The 23,542-nt window shown below is 40.8% G+C and overlaps 3 protein-coding genes across 7 annotated transcripts in view; 2 read left to right on the top strand and 1 right to left on the bottom strand.

Annotated features, from left to right (window-relative positions):
• Window positions 1-293: 293 nt before the first annotated feature.
• On the top strand, window positions 294-9,756 carry LOC110981642 (uncharacterized). 3 transcript variants are annotated; one of them, XM_022239369.2, is made up of 12 exons: window positions 294-416; window positions 1,256-1,927; window positions 2,300-2,578; window positions 3,105-3,739; window positions 3,860-4,039; window positions 4,313-4,751; window positions 5,131-5,281; window positions 5,513-5,807; window positions 6,425-6,506; window positions 6,750-6,854; window positions 7,226-7,396; window positions 7,572-9,756. In XM_022239369.2, exons 2-12 carry the CDS (start codon window positions 1,297-1,299, stop codon window positions 7,613-7,615), a joined length of 3,012 nt encoding a protein of 1,003 aa, XP_022095061.2. In that variant the 5' UTR covers window positions 294-416; window positions 1,256-1,296; the 3' UTR covers window positions 7,616-9,756. The 3 variants fall into 3 exon arrangements, with proteins under 3 accessions (XP_022095061.2, XP_022095060.2, XP_022095062.2); XM_022239368.2 differs by having other exon boundaries at window positions 319-453; XM_022239370.2 differs by having other exon boundaries at window positions 375-428.
• ascc1 (activating signal cointegrator 1 complex subunit 1) lies at window positions 9,545-17,127 on the bottom strand. Of its 3 annotated transcripts, none has more exons than XM_087145985.1 (9): window positions 16,963-17,127; window positions 13,795-13,937; window positions 13,401-13,595; window positions 12,586-12,764; window positions 12,129-12,218; window positions 11,772-11,818; window positions 11,535-11,654; window positions 10,757-10,970; window positions 9,545-10,227 (listed from the first exon to the last, which is right to left on the bottom strand). In XM_087145985.1, exons 2-9 carry the CDS (start codon window positions 13,922-13,924, stop codon window positions 10,111-10,113), a joined length of 1,092 nt encoding a protein of 363 aa, XP_087002111.1. In that variant the 5' UTR covers window positions 13,925-13,937; window positions 16,963-17,127; the 3' UTR covers window positions 9,545-10,110. The 3 variants fall into 3 exon arrangements, with proteins under 3 accessions (XP_087002111.1, XP_087002112.1, XP_087002110.1); XM_087145986.1 differs by lacking the exon at window positions 16,963-17,127 and adding an exon at window positions 16,795-16,954; XM_087145984.1 differs by lacking the exon at window positions 16,963-17,127 and adding an exon at window positions 14,283-14,559.
• A 360-nt stretch (window positions 17,128-17,487) lies between these two features.
• Window positions 17,488-23,542, top strand: part of LOC110981641 (uncharacterized) — a 51,696-nt gene continuing 45,641 nt past the window's right edge. Inside the window, exons 1-2 of the mRNA XM_022239365.2 lie at window positions 17,488-17,705; window positions 22,612-23,056. Of these exons, the coding sequence (XP_022095057.2) occupies window positions 22,730-23,056 (327 nt within the window). The 5' untranslated portion in view covers window positions 17,488-17,705; window positions 22,612-22,729. The remainder of the gene's footprint in view (window positions 17,706-22,611; window positions 23,057-23,542) is intronic.

The following is a 23,542-nucleotide window of genomic DNA, read 5'->3' as shown; positions in this document are numbered from 1 at the left end:
GAAAAGAAATGACACAGACCAAAAATTTGCTTTTCTTTTTCAATTTAAAAAAAAGGAGGGGTCCTTTTGGGGGCATAGCCACCTTTGCGCCCCCCAGGTTGTGCCAGAATTTGGAAATACACTTCACTAGTTCTTATCAAGAAAACTGTAATAATTCATACATAAATATCCATCTTTTTCCAGAAGAAAAAAAAAGGAAGAAAAGAAGGAGTAGAGAAAAATATTATTCTTTAAACACGATAATAAGGTGAATGAGACACAGCTTTGCCCCACCCTTAGGCTAATGAGAAGTATTAAAAAAACAAGGGACGTCTGACTAGCGTACAGATCATGCATGCGTCCGTGACTGTAGTGCTGAAAGAAATAGGGAACAAGACTGATGATGACGGGTTTCATTTTCGCCGCCGCTGATCGAGGTACATGTAATGGTAGGACGATTGCAGACTCAAAAAGGTGCTTTGAATTTCCTTGGTGCAATGCCGGGAATAGTGTATTTTGATGCTTCGTGCAGGGTGCACGCATGATATGATCATCATCATGTCGCACCATGGTCGCGCTAGTGTAGTGATACGTAGAATCAGACAGTAGGCTTAGTACCAACATGGAGGAAGGAAAACATTAAACTGTACAATGCAATGCATTTGTTGATGTACATTTACGTACACGTATGAGGAATAAAAAACAGTATGGACGTACATTAGCAGGTCAAGAGTGTTGCTCACTACTGGACTACACCTCTGGATATTGTGTGTATTCAATTATTGGCCATTATCATGGGCTAATCCCTAGACTGACATGCCTAGTCTGTAGTATTGTCAAAATGCAGTGTAAACAAAGCCTAATTCTGACATGTGTGCTGATGCATGACATACACCTTGTCACATTTTGTATTTGAATAACCAAGATAGCTTGTCTGACGTGACCAAAAGACCCCCTCCTATGCAATGATGCATTCTTGACGAAGTCGGTCAAAATCTGTCAAATGATCCGTACATGTATGTGTCTGTGCACAGTCTGGTAAATCAAGTGAAAGGAATTTGTGACGGTCTGTGACTGTCACAGCAAAAAATTGGCTTAATTTACATGTATGTGTGCGATAGATATATTACCATAATGCAGTTGGGAAACAACACCTGCTGTTACATTCACTGGTCACTGGTGACTGGTCAGGTGGGATATGGACAAGGATGATGTCCAGGGTTAAAGAGAATGGTCGTTTTTGTCAAGAGTGTTATTCTTAGCTGTTTTGTTGCAGGTGTCTTTACCTGAAAGTACGTCTGCAATGAAAGCATTGGCATGGATGACAGAGATCTCATGCGTGGTCGCTTCCGTTGGCTCTTGGTCTGGATGTCAGACATGCTTGTTGGAGAAGATGTTCACAAGGCCAAGATGTTGCTCCGTGATCAGCTGGGCCCTGCTGACTACGACTCAATCCAAAACGATGGACTGAAACTACTGGAGGCTCTAGAGAGGGGAAATTTGATCCATGAGGGAGACACAGATGTTCTTCGGATGTGTCTGACAAGATTGGAACGGTATGACATCCTAGAAACCTTGGATGAGTATGAGCGAGAGCGACAAGTGGTCTCCAGGAAGCTACTGCTGAAGGCATCCTCGGTCGATGGACCCTACTTTGGCCATGCTGACATCCTAGACGAGATCGTGAGCATCCTGGATGACGAAACCCATGACCACATCCATTTGTTCTGCATCAGTGGTATGTCGGGAACTGGGAAGACGAGGCTGGCCAAAGAGGCTTGCTTCCGTATGCGTCAGTTCCACAAAATGATCTTTGTGGATCTGCGGGAATTAGAGACGATTGAAGCCATCTTTTTTGCCATCATGCATGCATTTGGAATGGAGTGTCGAGATTATGAACCCCAGGCCATGTACAACTGTTTGAGATCCTACGATGCTGTACAACATGGTAAGTAACATAATTTGCAAAGGCTTGTACCATTAGTTTAAAAGTTGTGGGTCATTCCATGCCATATTACAGGACCTTGAGTTTAGCCAAGAGCATGTATAGATGTTTGGATATGTATGTATGGATAAATCCTTATAAAGTTTGTGTACCGGTATATTATTTGACCCAAGAAAATGAAGCTTTAGCCTTCTTATTTTAGAATGATTCATATCTCCAAGGAAAATTTTTGTAGGCAACTTGACATGGCATAAAATTGCTTGAATATAGGGCTACAAATTAATACATAGTACCTCATATTGAGTGCTTTATGGATGAGTCACTTCATTGTGAAGTGTATAATTGAAGTAAAGATTTATGTGTTTTACATTTCAGGTGGGGCTGTGTTGGTCCTTGACAGCACTGACCATCCCCTTGACCCAGGGTCGGCTGCCTGTCCTAATCCAACCTACGAAGCCTTTGTGGAGATGCTGGAAAACATCACCAACTTACCCAACAAGAGGCTAAAGCTGTTAATTACTTCCCGCTATGGCATGGAAAGCATCGGGATCAAGAGGCAATCCTTTGACTACTGGAAACTGGAGGGAGATAATGAATTGGCCATGGAGAGTGCCGTAGAGATGATGAAGTACCATGCTGGCAAAGCTACACTGGGTGAGATTTCATGTACTATCAATTGCAACATTCTATGAACGCTGTTTGACCTCCTCCTCTATGAATTTCTTCAAGCCCACAATTTTTCCTTTTTGGGAATGATTGTGAGGTTTTTACTTTTCCGAAAAAATAATGAAGCTAAATCCCCTCCAGACATTCTCAGAGGGTTGATTTCTGTTTTCCGATTTGGTACATGTAGGTCTGTATGTCTGTCACCAAACAATGAGTTTTAACTAATCAGTTTTATTTTCCCATTTCCTGAAACTGTGTCACATGCAAACAAAAAATCCTTCTGCTCTTGGCTTTTTAAACAGAATTCCTCAAGAGTATTCCTGCTTATAACCATTGAATGTGGTCCGTAATGAATCTACTGTATGTGGTTTCAGTGGGAAAAAAGACCAGATAACTACGTCACAACCTTGGCAGTGAATTTCGGAATAAAGTAAGAACAAAGGAAAGATACACTTAAGAATTATTTTTTTTTCTATTTGTCAGATTTTTGTTTCCAATTTTTGCTGTGTCATAGATGACAAGGAAGCAGAAGAGTTGGCTAATTTATGTGGCAAAATACCCCTGGCTCTCAAGGTGGTTGCTAGTCGCCTCCAAGATCAGACGGTCCAACCCAAGGATCTGATCCGTTACTTGTCATCAGGATCGGGGGAGCAAGCCTCTCGCATCACCCGAGCTCTGAGCCATCTTGGGTTGGCACTGAGTGACCAGATTGGCCCCTGTTTGAAGACGTCAATTGAGTCTTTGCCAGAAGTCCATCGACGCAACCTGGTCAAGCTAGCTGTCATCCCAGGCTCCTTCACCGTAGAGGTAGCCCGAGTGATTCTGGGCTACCCGCGCAAGAATCAGATGGAACTACAGCTGGACCTGCAGGCCTTGAAGTATCGCAGCCTCCTGGAGAGCAAGCAAGACGATGGTGAAAGATCTAAGAAAGAGGGCAACGTCCGTTACTCCTTGCATCTACTCCTCAGGTCCTTTGTGGAGGAGATGGCTCATGAATCAGAGGGTGATTTGCAGCAAATCTTCAAAGCTGCTGAAGTGCAATTCGTTGACTACTTTGGTAAACGGATGAAGAAGATTGCTAAGATGCTCCAAGTCAAGGCGGTGGTCGCCCTTGCTCGTCTCCAGGATGATGCCGCCAACTATCTTAAGGTATAGAGATACAACCTTACACAGTATTCCATACCAGCCTCTAGATGTGCTTCAATCACTGCTATAAATGTTACTTACCTCAATGGGTGACTTCAGAAGTTTCATTTTCATCTGTCATAGGCTCTGAACATCATCAAGGTGTCCAAAGAGTATCACAACCCAGACACAATCTTCTGGATGTACATTGTTGTTGAGATGCTTCTCTTCACCGATGGCCGTATCAAGTTCTACCGGGAGCGTGCTGAGTCGGCAAAGAAATGTGGTCAAATGCAAGTGTATGCAGAAAGTAAATGCTATGAGGTAGGATCATTTCCCTGCTCCGTTATGATATAGATGTTTATATTTAAACAGCATCATTAAGACATGTTTCTTTAACAGAACAAAATCTGATATTTATGTTGCACTCAAATTGTAAGTTTTTTCTGTTTATATGTTTTGAGTGCTTACTTTCTCGCTGGTGGAGTCAGTGACTGAACTCTGCACAACAAGGCAAAATACATCTGGAAGTCATCCGAAGCCTTCACCTGGAGAATTATTGTTAATCACATCTGTTCACTTCTAAACCAACTGTAGGTGTACCAGTTGAGCCAACTTGGGTACAAGGCAGATGATCTCCTTCCCATGCTCAAAGAAGCTGAGGATGAACTCACGAAACTTGACAAGGAGAAGCAGCCAATCAGCGTTCAGCTTAGCCTGGCCACCTGCTATCACTTCCAAGGCGATGTCCACCTGAACAACCGTAACTGGAAGGAGGCCTTACCACAGATCCAGAAGGCGGTAGACATCCGTAAGCGGTACCTGGGGGACCACTTGCTGACAGCGAGGGCCTACAACTCCCTAGGATCAGCATTTCAGGACAAAGCATTGATTGACCCTAGCTTGGCTCCAGCGTTTATTAAGAGCGAGAAGGAGAAGGCAATGGATTGCTACAGGAAAGCTCTGGACATCTGCAAGAAAACGACCGGGCCTGACAGGCTGCACCTTGAGTCCCCAACGTTCCTCATGAACTTAGGTAAGGGAACAAACTCCATGGTTAAGCTATTGTCATCATACAACTTTAATAATCAATAGATGACTTTTGTCATAATTGTTAATTTGGTTTTTAGGAAGGGATTGCAAACTTACTACAACAAACTCTAATGGCTAAAAGGTGCCAAACAATGCATTATTGGAACTCAGATTAATAAACCTACATGAAGTTATGGAATAGCCAGCATGACATGCTTAGACTAGTATTTGCAATTCATGGACTTTATTGCATAAATACTACAAAGTTTGTGCTTTCTGATATCACATGAAAAACAAGGAAAAACGTCTCAAATTTGGGGGGGGAATGTAAATCCAGGACCCTCTGTTATAGTCAGTATTGTTTGTGTGGGTATCATGTGCAGGGACTTGCTTGCATGACATGGAGCAGTATGACAAAGCTGTGGAATACTACCAACAAGCCTTGAAGGAGGAGAGACTGCTGGGAATGGAAGGAACAGACAAGACCTGTACTACCCTCAAGAACATTGCTATGAGCTACTACGAGATGGAAAGGTAAACCTTGGGATTGGTTTGAAACAGGGAAACCTAATTGTATTTCAGATAAGACTTGAAGCTATGCATGGTGGAAGTGCTAAGTAGGTTAGGCTTACGGTTGCATGATGTAGAAGAAAATATCTCTTTTATGAGTGTGTGGTTATGAGAAGAACCGATGGTTAACAGTGGTGACTATGACCTGAGTAGGGAAGTAACTTTGATGACACGTTCTGTCCCCAACCCGAACAGGTACGATGATGCAATTCCCATCGCTAAGAAGGCCATGGAGGGTCGTAAGCGAATCCTCGGGACCCACCCTGCCACAGCACGGAGCATCTACTTTGTGGGATCACTTAATCTGACCAACCGTAACTACAAGGAAGCCCGCAAGTACCTAGACGAGGCCTTGAGGATGGAGGAAGAGTTGTGGAGGAAAGGGATGGATAAAAGTATCGATTGGACCAGGTTGAAGAACAAGATTGAGTTCTTGATGACAACCCTTGGCAAAGATGCAGCATTGTCTCTCTATAAGAAACGCTTTCGGGTCAGACGATTGCTTCTTTGAAATAAAAATGAAGTTTGACTTCAGCAGCTATTGCATAATGATAGTTTGATCAAAATTATGTTGTGATAAAAGGAAATGCCCTGTTTTTGATGTGTAGACTGATTCAATTCTCTAGCCTGTATACTCTGAGAAGGGGGTCAGAAGTGAATTGCTTTTTGCTCAGAATTGGTTAACATCAAGCAAATGAAAAGTGTTCATAAATATATACTCGTTGAAAATTAAAATTTCATTGGAAGTTATGGGAAGAAATTGCTGCCATCATTGATTATTATATGACAAATGATGGAACTGAATTCTGTTTAATACTTTGATGTGTGGAAGTGTCTTGCTCAAAAGCAAGCCAGTGTATGCACAGTAAACTCCCACTAAGTTGGCACTCTCGAACTCCAGAAATTATGACGACTTACGTGAATGCTGACTTGGAAATGAAATTTTCTGTGGAAATGCATTAGAGACGATCGGGACTTTGGTCAAAAGACCGACTTAGACGATATGACGAGTTATGCGATGCTGACTTAGTGGGAGTTTACTGTATTTGGTGCCCATGAGTTTGTGTAGTCATCTGTTTGCAGGATTTTTGTGTTTGGTTAATGTAGGAGGCAGAGAAGAAATCCAATCAGCACAAGCCAAAGCTAGACGCCCCTGAAAATAGCGAGACAGAGTCCAGCACCTCATCATGTAAGAAATTTACATGTACTTTGAATTTATCCCCTAGTTCTAAGTATTAAATCTCAGTATGGGTTACAGTGCACACAGCGGAGCAGCTGTGAAGGGAGAAATCTATGCGTGCAAGAGCTGAAGATGAAGTTTGAAATATTTCACTGTTTAGTACACTAGGAAATATTTTTGAAGTTTGGCAGAACAATTGTCTCACAGGTGGTTTTCCTATTGAACTTTGCTCTGTTTGTTTCACCTGTTCAGCCTCTGAATCCATTCCGAAAAGGAAGCGAAGGGCTAACTCCAGCACAGATTCCCACAGCTCTGGTTCTCCTGTTGACAGGACTGATGGCTTGCCTATGCAAGGGAGTAAGTATATTGACAGGTGGAGTAACTTTATTTTCACAGATGTATCATCTCTTTGTAACAAGACCTAAGCTCTATAAATGATGCACAGAATCTAGTTCCTCTGCTATTTTTCTTCTATTTTTGTTTTCTGTAAGAGCCCCTTAATTGAATGGTTGGCAAGTTTGATAATTTTTTGGACCGTGGATTCCTCTTGCAGCCATTTTGACTTATTGTAATTAAATTATGTATCACTGCCATAATCCTCTCATCTCAACAAATCTTGTCCAGTTAAGTGCTTTGCAATTAGTAATTATGTGATTCGGGAAATGACCGGCCCAGATATTTATCTCCAATCTTTGAACTACATTTTGTCACTGTTCATCTGTCTGTAGCTGGTGCAAAAGCAACCCAGCCAGAATTCTCCAAGAAGCGAGAGAAAAAAATGAGAGCATCTCGAGTTGATGATGAGGAAACAGACTCTACCATCACCAGTGTGTCAGGAGTGTCCATCAAGATGGAAATGGGTGACATACAGGTGCATTTCCCGCCACCTGCTCCTCCTGGTAAGACTTTCTGAGTTGGAAATCATCAGTTTATTACCTCCCCCCCCCAAAATGGACCAAGTACAAAAACGGTAGAAAATTGTTTTCTTTTTTCAAGGCTTTTTCTCCACCTCATGTACCTCACAACAATCATTTTTTTTCTTTCTCATTTTTCTCGATTCCCTCCTTTTTACAGAGGAACCTGTCAATGCCGAGTGGCCTCGCTGCATCATCTGTTAAGGTGAGAGTTCAGAGGAACAAAGGTCAACACCTGTCATTTCTGAAAAGGACCAACAAATCCAGACTCATTCCATTCTAATAATCGCAGAATAGGACGAAGTTTTGTTCTTATGTTTAGATTGTAAATTTAGTGTCCAAGATTTGTTTGTAACTTATTGAACCTGACTTGTATTCGGTTTTTTTCACAGTACTATCAATTTGACAGATTTAGTTTTCAAGAGTTACATTGGTCGTGTTGGTACAAGGTATCTGAAAAACGTGTTACACAATCCACACAGTGTATAGCTTTGTCAACGTTGAACAAAGTGTAAAAAAATGCGCTCACAAAAATTATACAGTTTATTCCTGGAGGTATGTTGGTCATTCTTATGAGAACTAATTTGTTTAAATATATCCCATTATGCACCTTTGCAGTCCAGACTGAGAATAGCCTGGGCATTATGGGATATAAAATCAAAACAATGTGTAATACGATGGTCAACTGTCGGATATATTGTGGTATTTAAGACACAAGACATAACAATCTTGAATTATCCAAAGAGAATGTATAATGTGAGGTTGGACTGGAATTTCTTTTTACTCCATCTTCCCCCCGTTCTTTTGCTCACATCATCCACTATCCCAAGTTTCCCTCACTTTTATTTTGGAAAGAGTTCCATACACCAACATCACTTCGCACCCTTTGCACAAACCCTATGTGACTGGTCTGAAAAATTCTAAGTATTTCCAAGTGCAAATGTTTCAGTACTTAATTCCTGCTAAATCAGTCTTTCTAGGCTGTTTTAATACCTTCCATTGGCTGATTTACTGCTACAGGAAAAGTTAGTGATGTCCGTATGTAGAACTCTTACCGTTTGACCCTCCAAGGTGGGAAATCAAATGTCACATCCTCCAAATGTAAACAGTACCTGGTGAAAAAGTGATGTTTTTTAATAATGCTAACTTTCCAGTATCATGTTGACCAAATGGTTGAATGTCTTATGGATTACTGTAAGAAAGTAGATAAACTTGAACAAGAGGAAGCCTGCAAAATATTTTAATCAAGAACTTTATTTTGAAATAGTGAGCTTGAAGAGAAAGAGATATTGTAGCATTCCATTTTGTAGTTGGTTGTGTATATGTATTCAGAGGATGCTAGCATTGAAGATCCAGACATTGAAACAGGTATAAGGGTAGGTGTTAACTCAAGTTTCCTGTTTCCATAAACTAATGTATGCTGTTGTTACTCAGAATCTCAGATTTTGTAATTCAGCTTTGTATGCAAGAGAGAAAGTTTTGCTTTTTGAATCATACTGCTTGAGAAGCTACTGAGTCATTTTAATGACTAAGGAGTAATCATCATTTTTGAACAGTTTAATTGCAGTAGACACATGAACCTTGCTTGTTAACTTTGCGTTGTTGTACAACCTGTAATCAGCGGTTTGATTTGAGTGATTTTGGTTTTTATCAACCGAGGTGTAATGTGCTCTAAATATTTCCTTTTTGAAGCCTTCTTAGAAGTAGGTAAGACAGTTGAAGTAGCTATTTAAAGAGTAATTACTATTGATAGAACACTTCTCTGAATTTTGAGTGGAATTAAGTCGTGGCACTCTTGCTACTTATCTTTCTGGTCAAATATGTTTAAAAATCCAGCCGCATTGTATGAAACATAGTTTGTTTTTCACCACTGTGACGTTTGCAGCTTATTTTAGGAATTTTGGCCTGAAATAGTTACTTTCTTGCCGTCTTTTGCAGCTTATGTAATCTTACTGGATAATTTTTTTGAATTGCAATTGATGTCAGAGTGTTTTTTGTTTAAATTTGTGTTTTGCCAAGTTACCAGTTCTTTGTTTTAGTGTCACCAAGTTACTCAACCATAAAATGGTTAAATGTTTAAAATAGCTCATCCATGTCATGTTTGCTTAAGTAACTTAACAACTACTCAGTCCATTCCAGCGATATAGTTTATACAAATCTTTATTGTAAAACTAGTGTTTATTCCAGTAGAATAAGATATATACTCGGTAAGTATCATGCAAGAATGTGATTGAGACTTGTCTCAGTGCAGGAGTTTTCTACACTGTTTAATCGGATGGCATGCACATTGCATGTTCATGTTGTCTTTCCTTTGCTGAAATAAAGTCAAGCGTGCTGCTCTGCAAGTTTGAGGAATTGCACATTAGAATTTATGTCCATGTTGAGGGTGATGGAAAATTGTCAAGGAGAGATGAACGACATCAGCAAAGTCTGAGGAAACCAGACTCATTGGTACTGTTAAATCTTCTTCGCAATATAATTTACTAGAAGAGTCAATGGGTAGAAAGTTCTCACTTCAGTGAGTAGGCTACACCAGCCCTCAGCACAAATCCTTCAAAGGCGGCAAAGTCTGCACTTTGTTTAGCTGTCCCGCATCCTAACTGCTTGTACGCTCGTTTCATCTTGGCTGAGGATGTAGGGCAAGTTCTTGTAGTGACAAAGTCTTAAATACTCATCTGCTAAATCCTATGATGCAGTTGTCATGGCAATGGTACAGATGCAACAGGCAGGTAGTAACCATCCTTACCATAGGAACCACGTTGTGATATGTGAATGGAACTGATCAGGCAGTCACCAAAGAAGTACTCTCCAAAATTCTGAAACACAAAATGACCAACATGGATTAGACTGGACAAGAGGTTTGTTTTGCATAACCAGCATGCTTTTAAGGCGGAAGGAAGAACCTGCAGTCTTGAATATGACAGTTATTGTTCGCGATACTTAGGATAAACAAACATTTGTGAAATAACTACCCACTCTACCAAGGATAGCTAGGACAATGTTTCCTTATTTTTAAAAGCATTTGGAAACTTTATGTGTCTCTGAAAGACATAAAGCTTTGCTTGGTGGAGATAGACGAAAGAGAGGGCTTGCAGTAACACCATGGGGACAGATCTCTTAAGGAAGAGGTATGGTTCTGGTAAGAATTGGTGAGTGTGTACACCATGTCTTGACCAGTGTGCTCTGGTCATCCTCAGGACTGAATTATACTTAGCCAGCTCATATTTTCATCAAATGAATTGTCTACACACTATTGAAAGCCCATCGTGCACTGCCCTGAACTGACAGTTTCTGCACAAGTTTGGTGCATCTCTACGAAGAGACAAGATATCACAATGATCTCACCTTTAGTATCCTCTTGGCATTAAACGCCTCCCTAACTTTCTCAGCTCTGCCGTCTCTCCTGCCTTTCGTTCTTTTCGAACCATCTTCTGCATCCGGTTCCCTCCTGAAGAGCGTGTTGATGAGAGTGATGTGGATTTTGACCCTGTCATAGTCCTGCTGCATCAGACCGGCTGAGACAAAGCGGTTCATCAGGCTGTCACAGATGACTTGTAGTCTGTGTTTGTTACAAACAAGGTCATATTCTTGAGAGCTGATTAATAATAGCTGACTCTTATATAGCGCACATATCCATCAGCAATAATGCTCAAGGCACTGTATTATCATTATCCCTGCACATTGGGCTCACAACAACTGAACATTCCTGAAACAATCTCAGCTCTCTGGGGAATATACTAACTGATGCTGCCCTATCAGGCGCACACAGCTAACACAACCAAATCTGCCCTCACAGGTACCCATTTACTCCTGGGTGGAGAGAGGCACATGAGAGTAAAGTGACTTGTCCAAGGTCGCAACAACTTTGCCACCAGCTGGATTCGAACCCCCGACCTCATCTCTAAATAATGCCAAAGTCTTTTACTGTGCAACGATATTTAGTTGGGGGTTAGTTGGGATAGGGGAAGGGAGCTTAACCCCTGATCAAGGATCATCCCCCCAAACAAGAACCGCTGTCGACTGGTACCCATCACTCTCATTTCTCAGGTTGTGTAGAAATACATGCAGTAGCGTCTGATCGAACAAAGTGAGCAAAAAGAAAATCCAATAGAGTTAGGCTTACTTGTTGGATCCATCTTTCATGATTGCCTTGCCATAGAGAACATCAACTTTGCCTGGGTCATCATTCATGTATTCTAATCCTTCCAACTTCACTAACAGAAAGGAATCTTTCAGTAGTGGTCTGAGATGAAAGAAGAAACATCACTTGAAATTTAAAGCAATTGTTCAACTTAATGAAATGACCATTTATGTCTGAGGAATTGAGAACCATACCAAAGAAAAATGGAAAAATTCATACTGGATGATTTCCTCTTTGCATTTTTCCAGTAGTTCTTGAGCCTGGGCCTAGCAAACAAACAAGGAAAGAATTGATATCGATTGAGGAACAAAACAAGAATAAACCAAACACAGGCAGGTTTCAGGGTAAAAATGTTTGTCTGGTAACTAGTCGCAAACTTGGTTTGCTAATTTCTCTTGGTGAGATGGACTGCACTATCTGCCATTTCCATACTACGGCTGTTTCTGAATCTGTGCCTAGGGCTAGGCCTTTGTCTTTGCCCCATTAAAAATATGCAGAGACGTGAAGACAATAGCTGTAGCCATAGCCCTGGAAGCCCATTTCAGACACAAGTGGAAGGTATGACGAGCTGCTCACCACTTCCTTCTTGGACATGAGAACCATTGTGCCCACAGTAAGATGCAGCTTGGCTGGTTTCTGGAACAAGCTTTCATCTAGGCTCTCATCCTAAGCAAAACCAAAACGGGTGTTTTAATATTAAACTCTTAAATCTTGGAATTAGGAAAATTTACCATTTGTCTAGAAGCTGTAAGAAAAAAGTAATTACAGGTCAAGTTGATGACTTTATTACTAAACATTTCAATGTCTGTAAAAAAAATGAAGCTACATAGGCACTAAAGTCAGAGTGTGAAAATTGGGAACAGGAAGTGCTCGGTGATTATGAATTAGCTTGTTCTTTTTATCAGGTTTTATTTTCCTCTTTATCAAGTGTCAAGAATTATCTGCTTTTGTTTGGAAAAACACAAAAAATGCCTAATCATAATTTCACTCTGTGGTGGTACTCGTAAAATCTCCCAATTGTCTGAATGCTTACACCCCTGCTGTTTCTCAGGACATCTTCTTTGAATTCTTGGAATCGATCCTGTAGAGGTTGACTGTTAAACGGTAATGTCATCAAGTGAGTGAATGCCGTCTTTTGTCTTGCTGATGAGACAATCACATCAATTCTCGTCTTTGCTGAGATGATACCTGGTCGTTGTTCTCCATGAATGACTGAGAGATAGAAATGACCAAGTTTCCGGAATAAATTCATCTAGTATGGTGTTATTTACGTGAAGTTGTAAAATATAATTTCTTCAGCATTTATTTATGGAACTCACTCCCGGATCATCTAAGACAAGAACATGACATCAAGCAATTTCAGCATCATCTCAAAACATTCCTCTTCTCACAAGCTTTTTCACTATGAATGCACAATTGAGTTTTTCATTTTTCCACCTAGACCGGCGCCTCTGAATGCTTTGCAGATATAGTGCGCCTTATAAATGCTTTATTATTATTATTGTCACATTCAGTCCCTCTTTCTGAATCTATTTGTATGCTTAGGGTCACAAGAACTTTGTGAACTTGGCAATAATCTTTCATTCCATTATTTCGGGGAAGACTAGTGCAAGAAGGTGCGTATGTTTTGCTCCCCTCTTGTTTTCAGTAGAAACTCACAAGTCATAATGTTCAATTTTTACGGGCGACTTCATTCTTTTGGGGGAACTAGGTAAATGCTCAACAAGAAAGTACTGTTTTCCTAATTTGTTCCTATATTTGCAGACAACTGTTATGGAAAAGCTTTCCCATGTTGAAATAAGGTGTTGCAAGATCACTGCCAACAATTAACAGAAGTGTTACATGTACCAATCTCGTCCTCCTCCTTCTGAGCCTTGTTAGGGATGAGAATTCGGGTCTTTGTCTCTTGTTCAATCCTCTTTCTTGTCTCTCCTTGCCTCCCAATTATGAGCCCAAAGAAGCCATTGGGTACTTCCATCGTTAAGCTGTAGCCTTTGTCTGTTTTTCTGATGTCAAGGTCACAGCATTCCTCCATCCGGTGCTCTATACAAAAAGGTTTCAAGTAATCACACACAGTAGATGTATTGCAAAGAGTACCACTGACATTGTTATCAGGATTGATCATTATCAGTCCTTGCATCGTCATCATCAAAATCAATATCAAATTCAATGAAATCATCAATGCATCATAACTGTCATTTATCATCCCACACGTTTCTAACATCACTAGTTTTTCACGTACCATCATACTCATCACCGTACCCCTCCATGTCATCATCTTCTGGCTCCGCACACTCCGCTGGCTTTTGTACTGGATTCTGTCGATAGCATCTTCCATCTATACGGATGATGGGTGGCTTCAAAATATCCATGTTGGTCTACAGTCTTGCAGTTGTACATGGAAAGAGAACACAAAGGACTAACTTCTGCAATTTGGAAAACTCCCATCTATTTTCTCAGCCTGATGATTCAACTATACCGCATCCTTAACCCTTATCCTTCAACTATTGGGGGATTGTGACTTTTTAATAATGTTATGTTACATATCTCTAGAACTATAGGGTTCATCTAATAGTGTAATGTTACATACCTTTAGAACTACATGTATGTGTATGCGACGGACTCCATGTAAGGGTTAACAGAAATTATTTTGTTCTAGGCTTACATCCTTTTCCAACAAACTGGAACAATCATTACAAACGTATGCCAAAATCAAGAACTATCACTCACATCTGAACTGAAAAAGGAGCCAGTGCCCCCACTTTGCAAAGGCAGAAAGAATTCCATACACGGACACCACTTATTTTTCCATACAATCACCTGTTATCCATCTGAAAGCAACAATGACCTGAAGTCAAAATTTAGCAGGGAAAATGGAGGTATACTTCACGTTGAAAACACAACTTTTTGGACCAGTATACAGGGTCTGTGTAACCCCAGAATTGTGGGATTTGACATCCGCAACTCAGTGAGAGAGGCCGGTGGATGTCAAACCCCACCGTTCTGGGTAGGTTTCTTGCACTGGGTGTCAAGCCGCAGGGGCGGTTTCCCCCCCCTAAAAAAAAAACAAATAAAAAGAGAAGAAAAAGAGGGCGGGTGGGGGAGAAAAAAAAGAGGGGACCCAGTCCTGATAAATGTGACAAAGGCATAAAAATTAATTCTGCTTATGGCAGTGAGCCTAAAATTGTTACATGTTACACCTCCCTTTTGCAGTTTGGGAAAATCTTGGATCCGCCCCTGAGCTGTGCCAATATATGGCACTGTAAATAACTCTCTTTCTGCAAAGGAATTGTACGTGCATGACGTGGGGTATACATTTCCATTCAGCCCTTGGTTAAGAAAAAGTTCCAAGTATCAGTCAGTTCTTCCCCCTCTCAACTTCTCAATTATTAGGCTAATCTGTTGCATCCTGACTCCACTTTTATCGTCATATATCATCTTAATAAATTTAATTTAAAAATTAAAATTTAAATCACGACTTGCAGCTCATTCATTCCGCTTTGACCAGTCATGTTCATTTTCAGCCTGTAGAGTGACTGGTGCCCTTAAAAAGGCGATTACTTAGGCCCAAGGGTGATTTGTTCTTACAAATATTTGAAAACATATTTGAAAATGTTTCTTGTATAATCTGATAATACGCATGCATCCGTGAGTTAATGAGCAGATACATAAAAAATATTTAGTAGAAAACTGTAACTTGATTTTTGTCTGGTTCACTTCCCCCATTGGGTTAAAATGCATTGCTTGTTTGTCATTCCATGGAGGGGATCAGGTCAACTCGGACCCAAACCAACTCGGACCCATTCCAACTCGGACCCATGCCAACTTGGACCCAGGACCAACTCGGACCCACGCCAACTCGGACCCAATACTAACTCGGACCCACGACCATCTCGGACCCACAACCAACTCGGACCCACGCCAACTCGGACCCACCTTGAGTCAACTCGGACCCACTGAGTCTTATGGTTGCATTACACCAAATACGCACCCGTAGACCGAAATAGCGCTGACTCTTGAACCTCGCGAAGAGGTTGGCCTTCATTTTTTCGTTGGAAATTCAAGATTATGGACAGATCGATCACTTTTCGTTTCAATTTTATGAACTTTTGTATTCGCCTTTTTCCGAAGATACCCCCCTAATAGTAGTAAAACTATGCGCTCATATGAATGTAGCCGCCTGCCTCTATCCAAAATAGACCCGCATTGTGGGGCTTTTTGTGAAAGAAATACTCTGAACCGGAAACTATCAATCCCAAATTCGGGATTTATATAAATAATTTTATGATCCCTCGTGATTATGGCACGTCTTATTGTAGAAAATAAGAAACCGTGGGATCACGAAATATTAATAACTTGAATGAGCTCGCGGGAAGACATACGACGCTTCAAAACCGTCTCCAAGTTTAAGCCAATAGGAAATAATCCACATTTTTATTTTAAAATGATTTGATTTGTGTTGTTCGAAATTACCAACCTATTTGCGTTGTTTGGACAGTCAGTTAAGGCCTGTATGGATGAATTCCTCCATCTACCTAAATCTTGCCGGTATTGGGGGTGGGGGAGGGAATGGGGCAAGGTGGAGGTGTAAGACTTGCCAGGCCAAAAAAAATTGGAAAGTGAGGTGGGGGATAACACCATTAGACACTGTTAAAGGTCAATGTTCGTGACATTGATGTATATCTGCAGTATCTGTTGTACGTATGCAGCATCTCTTATGTACATCTGAAGGGCCTATCTGTGGCTTTTCATTGCAACAAAAACTTTGGGGGCTGTTTGGTGAAAGTTCATTCGATTTCTGCTAGTGATCTGGATCTGGAAAACGGAGAGATTCTGGGAAGCCTGTGCCACTGTCTCCCTGCATAACGTGTAGAGAGGACGTTACAGCTTGGCAGCATGCAGTGCAAAAGTGTCATTACCAAATGCTAAAACGTAAAAGTGGACAAAATAAAAATTTTCAACAAGTTAATCACGCTCCTGGGTTGGGTCCGAGTTGACTCAGGGTGGGTCCGAGTTGGTCGTGGGTCCGAGTTAGTATTGGGTCCGAGTTGGTTGTGGGTCCGAGTTGGTCGTGGGTCCGGGTTAGTATTGGGGCCGACTTGACATGGGTCCGAGTTGGTCGTGGGTCCGAGTTGGTTTGGGTCCGAGTTGACTCGAAACCCCATGGAGGAGGGGACACCCATAATGCATTGCGAACGTCGAAAAGGTTTATTTTTTTAAGCATGTTCGGGTTAGGACCTACTGCAACATTATGACTGAAAACTTCTGACGATCGAAGGTCATGACTCAATTTTACTGCTGCATATACTGCCGCCACAGATTCTGATCTCAAAATAAATTTAATATGTTTTGATGAACGGAACTGCGAAACTTCACCACGCACGCAAACGATGTGAAAACAATGTCTCACCTGCATCGACAAGCCTAAAAAAAGGCTGATTTAGGCCGTGTCCGAAAAGGGGCTTCCTGAGCTACGGCTAGGTCAATTATCTACGCGTCTCCACGTGCATTTACAATGATTGAAGACCTAGACCCAGCTCTAGACAAGAGATTCGGATGCAGATCCCTGAGACCGGCTGCGCTGCAAAAATTTTGTATGGCTCCTAGAACTCTGTATTATTAATCCAGTTCAAACTTCTTCAACTGGCGGCACCATACTGTTATCTTGTTGCGAAAATCGCTGCTTTAAGTTTGGATACTCTATATTTTTTGCAAGTAAGATTTAAAAAATTAAACTATAAATGAATAAAATGTGCACAAAATTCATAAAACCCTAGAATTCTAAAATATCTTTTTGTACATTATTTTGAATACAATTTTGTTCAAGTCTCGCAAATGTGTAGTTCGATTGGTTAAAAAGAGACAATTAGGGGAGTAAGCACAAAGACGCTACTGGCTCAGTTTAATTGACAAGCCAGGCACGTAAATCTTTTTGGGCTTGATGACGCCTAATGGGGCTTCTTTGTAACTCGAGTTGCCTTGTACCACAAATGATATTGGGCTCGATTTGGGCGTACCACCGCGATACGTATATTTTGTACGTGTGAATCCGATCGGGGTGAGAACTTTGTGCGATGGATTTGAGGTAAAAATTTGCCAGTTCGGACATTATTATCAAATCATAAAATCATTTTCCAGCAAGATTTTGAAGTGGTAAGTGTTGAGTGTTAGTTGTTACATAATAATACATTGACCATTGTTATAATTTATATGTACCTTTTGGAGATTGAGAGATGTTTTGTGCGAGGGCACCGTTGAGCAGTTTTGCATGGCCCACAGTGTAAAACAAATGTTACTGCGTAATGGAATTGGTAGGCTTGGATTTCCGACACTTGAGCTATTTCTGTTTCATCATGGGGATGATTACCCCGAGAACTGTGTGGTCCGACGTCCGCTCCTCTCCCACGAACCCCACAGAAAAAGAGCCTTTTTTGCCATAGGCTATGCATGATCTTTAGCAGGGCATGAACAGCGATTCCATTCGAGTTGTGCACCCGTAGAAATGTTGCTTCATTTCCCCCCAATTTTTATGTAAGATAGCTAACAGTCCCAACGTACCATTGTTTTGAGTACCAAGAAAGGAAAGGGCCAAAACCATGCCTTTTTACAAAAAAAAGGTGCAAATATTTCCTGATCAGTGTCTGAGAGTCATGCGGTTCACATGCGGACTTGCGAAGACGAGCCACGACCAAATGGTTGACTATGGCTGTGATCAATACACTAGACATTGGCTACAGCCACTTTCCCTACGTGTATGTGCAATTCTTAGCCGTGCTGGTTGAAATGGCAGGTGGCTGCAGCGTGCTGGGGGTCACACTGACCAATCACAGGACTCTCATTATTAATTAATTTATTTATTTATTTTGGGGTAAATGAAGCAATATTTCTATGGGTTCATAACTCGAATGGAATTGCTGTTCATGCCCTGTTAACGTCATGCATAGTCTATGGGAAAAAGGCTCTTTTTCTGTGGGGTTCCTGGGAGAGGAGTAGGACGTCGGACATGTCGGACCCCACAGTTCTGTGGGTAGGGGATGATGTCATGCCATGCATGCCATGTTAACCTTGTGTTCGCTATTTCCCGATTACCAAAGAACTTGAACTAACGGGCATGAATAAAACATGTCTGTGTTGCAGTTGCTTACATTATTGTTATAAAAATTGCTAATGTCTGTGACCGTCATGACCGTATAGTCGCCAGGTCTCCTGTTACTTCACTGTCAGTCAGATGGTTTTCACAGTACATGTATGATATACAGTAGGCCTACATACATGTACATGGCTGTCCATATCCAGGTCACGGTAAAATAAGGGACCTGGAGACTATACCATCATGGACGTTAGGTGACTTTAATCTAGGCCCTTCTAAACCACTTCTGTAGAAAGTACATCATAGGATTAAAAAATGGACTAAAGAAAAAATCCTCTTAGGCCAGACTGATGCACCAGCATTTCCCATCCTCATTTTGTATTTTTTTTCTGGTTAAATGTTTACTTTTTATTTCTAACAAAAACTGGACAAATGCAAATTGGAAAAATGGTATTAACTTATATGATTGAAAGCTCCTTTACTCTAGATGTAAAATAGTGTCAGCAAAAGATTTTAAAAAATCTACCCATCTAAAATTTAGAAAAGGTCTCCTCTCGGCAAAACTATTCTTTTACTGGGATTTGTCATGTTTGTACTACTGTACATGTACATGAATTTTTAGTTCTGATCAGAAGGGAAGAAGAGCATTGTTGTCATTTGTCAGGTTCTAAGGCCAAGACTAGACGCTGTACTACTGCCGTGTGAAACATAATTCAAATGAGTGTGGCAATAGTGTGGCAGTTGTGCTAACTGTCAAACTTATACAGAGCAGCATTGTGTCACTGCCATTTGGAACGATGATAGCGCAGTATACCTTGTCAAGCTATAGGGCTTGCTGTGCCAAATTCAATATGCTTAGCCAAATTGCACTCAATGTCGTGCTATTGCCCTGCCGAACAAAAAATTGGATTATTTGAGTTTGGCACAGCAGTAGCATGGCCTATATCTAAGCCTTAGATACTTATCTTGGATAAAAGAGAATGATTCCTTTACCCTGTGCTATTGTGAGAACAGTTACTGAGCTAATTGATATGGATTATTGTAAAAGTTAGCCTTTGGATGTGTACAGTTACCGGTACATGAAGCTGAAATCTTCTATAGCTCAGGCCTAAACAGTTTGTGCACCAATAATTCTGTGACAGCTGGTGTCCAAAATCATCCTAGAGCACAGTGTGTGGGCAGTATCCGTGAAGGCTATGGTCTAGATGGAAAAGGCCGTAAGGCTGTAGATGTACATGTACATGTATGGTGCATCATGTACCGTAGCCGGTACATATATAGCACATGCATAGTGCTGGGATGTGTGGGCGATCTCAGCAAAGAGCAGTGTGATCTTAGGTTGTCCCAACTTGTCCAGGAATACCAAGAATATATACATGACTCATAATGACTCTCCTTGGAGCCTTGGAGGAAGCACCACCCCGCTGTGTTTATCCAGAAACCATTTATTTGTAGTCTAGGTAGAGGGAATCATTCCCTTTATCGTCAAGGTTTCAACCAAGATGATACTTGTTTGCTACCCAAGATGACTCTTCTTTATCCAGTTCGTAAGTGACTTCGTCACAACAAAGGTGGATGCGCCACGATTTGCAGGATGCAATTGGACGATCCCTGAAGTTGCGTGTTAACTTCCAGTGCCATGGTTCCATGTAAATGGCGATCAGTGCATTTTGGTCTATATGCAGTGCATGTGCAGTTGGCAGGGTTTAAAATGAATGACATCACACTTACGAACTGGATTGACAAAAGTGTTCAGCTGTTCATAAGTTTCAACTTTTAATATCAATCAATCATTTTTGTATTGTCGATATTTTAGTGTACGTCTTTCAAATTGCAAGTACTTAAAAAACATGAAAATGATGCTTGGAACAATTAGTGACTGTTGTGATTTGTGGCGTTGGTCCTTTTGACATCTCTGTGTAGATGGGAAAGGATTCTTCTCCGTGCAAAGTTGGATAAACTTCAGTAGATGTGTCTCATGGATTTGTTTGATGAGTCAGTTAAAAAAAGGAAAGTCTTTTGTTAGTGTACATGTAGCTCATAGTACATGTACATGTAGCCAATAGTACACATTGTAATGAGCTGTTTCATTCATTAACATGTGTAAAAATAAATGTGCATGGTCTGGAAATGATTTCTTGGACTGTGGGGTAGATGGTCCCAAACAATTTTTAAAAAAAATAACATCAAATCACATGTGCCCAGTCATGTACATGTGCATATACAAATTGATGTTTTGTCATATTGATATTTATTTCATTGTATCTGTGTTAAATCTTTTCAAAGTGCCTGTTTTGGCTATGTACATGTACATGTACAGTATGTACCTCAGATGAATCTCCAAACCTCTGAGATTCCACTGCTTGTGAAATCTGCAAAGGTCACCTTCACAATTTCAACCTGCAACTGTACTCAATGTGCACAGTATTTGGTTTCCTACATGTACTGTACAATGTACATGTACATGCCTGTACATGTACAGACCTGGTCATCTCCATTGAATCTGTAATCCCTCCATTGGCCTTTGTACTCAGGGTAACAATCAGTTGAAGACAATGGATTGGGTCACTGCTCTGAAATCACCCACACCATCTGTTGCTTGCAGTGTACATTGTATGCAGCAGTTCTGGCTTTTGCAAAAAATTGACTATTATCCTAAGTAAAGACCGGGTGGGATTTTTAAATTTTTATCAAAACTAATCTGATAATTCTCCTTCGGATCGTGTGCTGGTGTCTTTAAGTTGGCATACACCTTACATACAATTTTAGCACTCACGCACAGTAGACCACCTGTACATGTAAGTAGTTCTCGGGCATTATTGTTTTTACATGTACATGTATTTTGGGGGGGAATTTTGTAAAGCTTGCCAACAATGCTACAACATGTATGTCTTATGTTTGCAGGAACCACTTGAAGAAATGGATGGAGTGGTACATGTACATGTATCTCTTAAATATAATAAATATCTTAAATTTATTGTAGCTGTTAAAAAAAGAAAAGCTTTCTTTGTCCTGAATTACCTGTAGCTTCCATTCTTACTATAAATTAGGCATTGCATTAAAGGTAGTGAACACCATTGTCTTGTCGTAAATTCACAAGATTGGCTGATTGGCTGTATATAATATTCCCCTGCAACTTACATTCCACTGACTTGTTTCATATTTGAGTCAACTGCTTTGTGAAAAATCGAGAAAAACAGCGTGGCATTTTCAACACGTAAATCAAAGATCTTATACATGTATTTTATTTTGCATAAAATCTACGGATTACACGGTGTTCATAATACATGTAGTAAGCATGGTAAGTGAACAACATCCACGGGGTCAGGGTGGCAAGCAGGCATGACAGGTTCTCATTCCCTTATCAAAGTATCGTACAGCAATAAAGTTATTTGTGCAAATGAGGGCAGTTTCCACAGTATTCTTTGCACCACATCCTGCCTCAAATGGCATTGATACAAGTAATACCACAATAACAAGCTACGATTACGGCCTAGAAACTAAATCAGTGTCAGGGATTTGTGCAAGTCTCTGGTGTATGCTTATGCCCAAGTGCTTGTATTCCCTAGAAATCCTTTCTTCCGTTGGTTAGTTTGTATAGTGGGTGAACAAAAGAAACTCAATAATAATGGAACAAAGTGCATGTTTATGTTGTAACAGTGCTGGGCAAATAATATACCGAAGGCTGAATATCTAAACACAGACGGGCTTGGTCCAGACATCTACATGTATTGTAAAGTGTCTTTTAAAACTTTTCCGTTTGAGAAGCCTTACTGGGCTTTGTTATGAAGCAGTAACACAGTGTGCGCAGAAATGTGTAAGTTTTAATTGTGCATGTACAGTACTTGTATTTTTTCCTTGAATGTGAAAGGTTGTGCATAAAATTTCATTTACATACAGTAACTAGAAAAAAATTGAACCATACCAGTGAAGTCTATTCAAAATTACTAATTGCTTGTATTTTTCTAGGAAGGACTGAGCTGCTGGTGCATAAACAAATGATGCCACATGCTGGACTTTGACCTCGAATAACCCCCATTGGATTCGTGCATGTACGCCCTGCAACGCTGACCCAACCATCTAAAGCATGAATACCCACGTCATGGCCGAGGGCCCCCAGTATGGCAGTGGCAATGACTCAATGGCTGCCTTGTCACAGGTGTCTGGCGGTAACCACACCTATGCAGGCAGTAGTCAAGACCAGCTTAATGACCGAGAAGCCTCATTCCCCTATGGCTACAACTACACACCGACTGGTACCCCGACTCATTCCTACAGCACGGCAGACAGGACCTCTGAGCACCCATCCCTGATGAGAGACAGCACGGCTCGAGCGTCGGTGCGTAAGGGGGGTAAACTCGTTCCACTCAAAGTCCAAATGCTAGACGATTCGGTCATCGCACTACATGTGCCAGTAAGTATCATTAAATCAGTTGTAATTTGAAAATCCGTGTGGTCTTGACAGCAAATTGACAAAGACTGTGGATTAATAAGAAGTTGAAATATCAGTAGAAGAATTGTACCGACACTTCCTGTGGAAACCATCTGATCATCTTTTCATTTTTTGGGGGCACAATGGTTGTTTAATACCTCCAGTAAATAATGATGCCTCAAAGTCTCAGTCATTGAAGGTCCAAATTTCGTTTACATGCTTGTAATTATTCACTCCATTAGTATAAAAGCACTAGTGCATGTTTACCCAATAAAGAGCTTGAAATGCTCGTACATAAACATTTACATACTGTACATATACAGTGTCCACGTACTGGTACAGCCATGATAGCAGTACGTGTGAATGCAGAAATGTTTGTGTGGGTCTTGCTGCAATAATTGAATTATTAAAAGGCCACAGAGGCCAAAAATATGAACAGTACCGGTGAAATCTATTGACTTACCTGCA

Source organism: Acanthaster planci, linkage group LG14, assembly GCF_054643075.1.
Source record: "Acanthaster planci isolate LZ-2023a linkage group LG14, COTS_SCS, whole genome shotgun sequence".
Lineage (NCBI taxonomy): Eukaryota > Metazoa > Echinodermata > Asteroidea > Valvatida > Acanthasteridae > Acanthaster > Acanthaster planci.
The sequence above is the reverse complement of the archived record's forward strand: the minus strand, read 5'-3'. Positions and strand labels throughout refer to the sequence as shown.

Coding starts and splice junctions, on each gene's coding strand:
- LOC110981642 (XM_022239369.2), top strand. CDS start 1,297: ATGGATGACAGAGATCTCATGCGTGGTCGCTTCCGTTGGCTCTTGGTC. Junction 1,928..2,299: donor CTACGATGCTGTACAACATG/GTAAGTAACATA, acceptor TTTACATTTCAG/GTGGGGCTGTGTTGGTCCTT. Junction 6,855..7,225: donor TGGCTTGCCTATGCAAGGGA/GTAAGTATATTG, acceptor ATCTGTCTGTAG/CTGGTGCAAAAGCAACCCAG.
- ascc1 (XM_087145985.1), bottom strand. CDS start 13,924: ATGGATATTTTGAAGCCACCCATCATCCGTATAGATGGAAGATGCTAT. Junction 11,819..12,128: donor TCATGTCCAAGAAGGAAGTG/GTGAGCAGCTCG, acceptor TTTGTTTGCTAG/GCCCAGGCTCAAGAACTACT. Junction 10,228..10,756: donor ATGCCAAGAGGATACTAAAG/GTGAGATCATTG, acceptor TTTGTGTTTCAG/AATTTTGGAGAGTACTTCTT.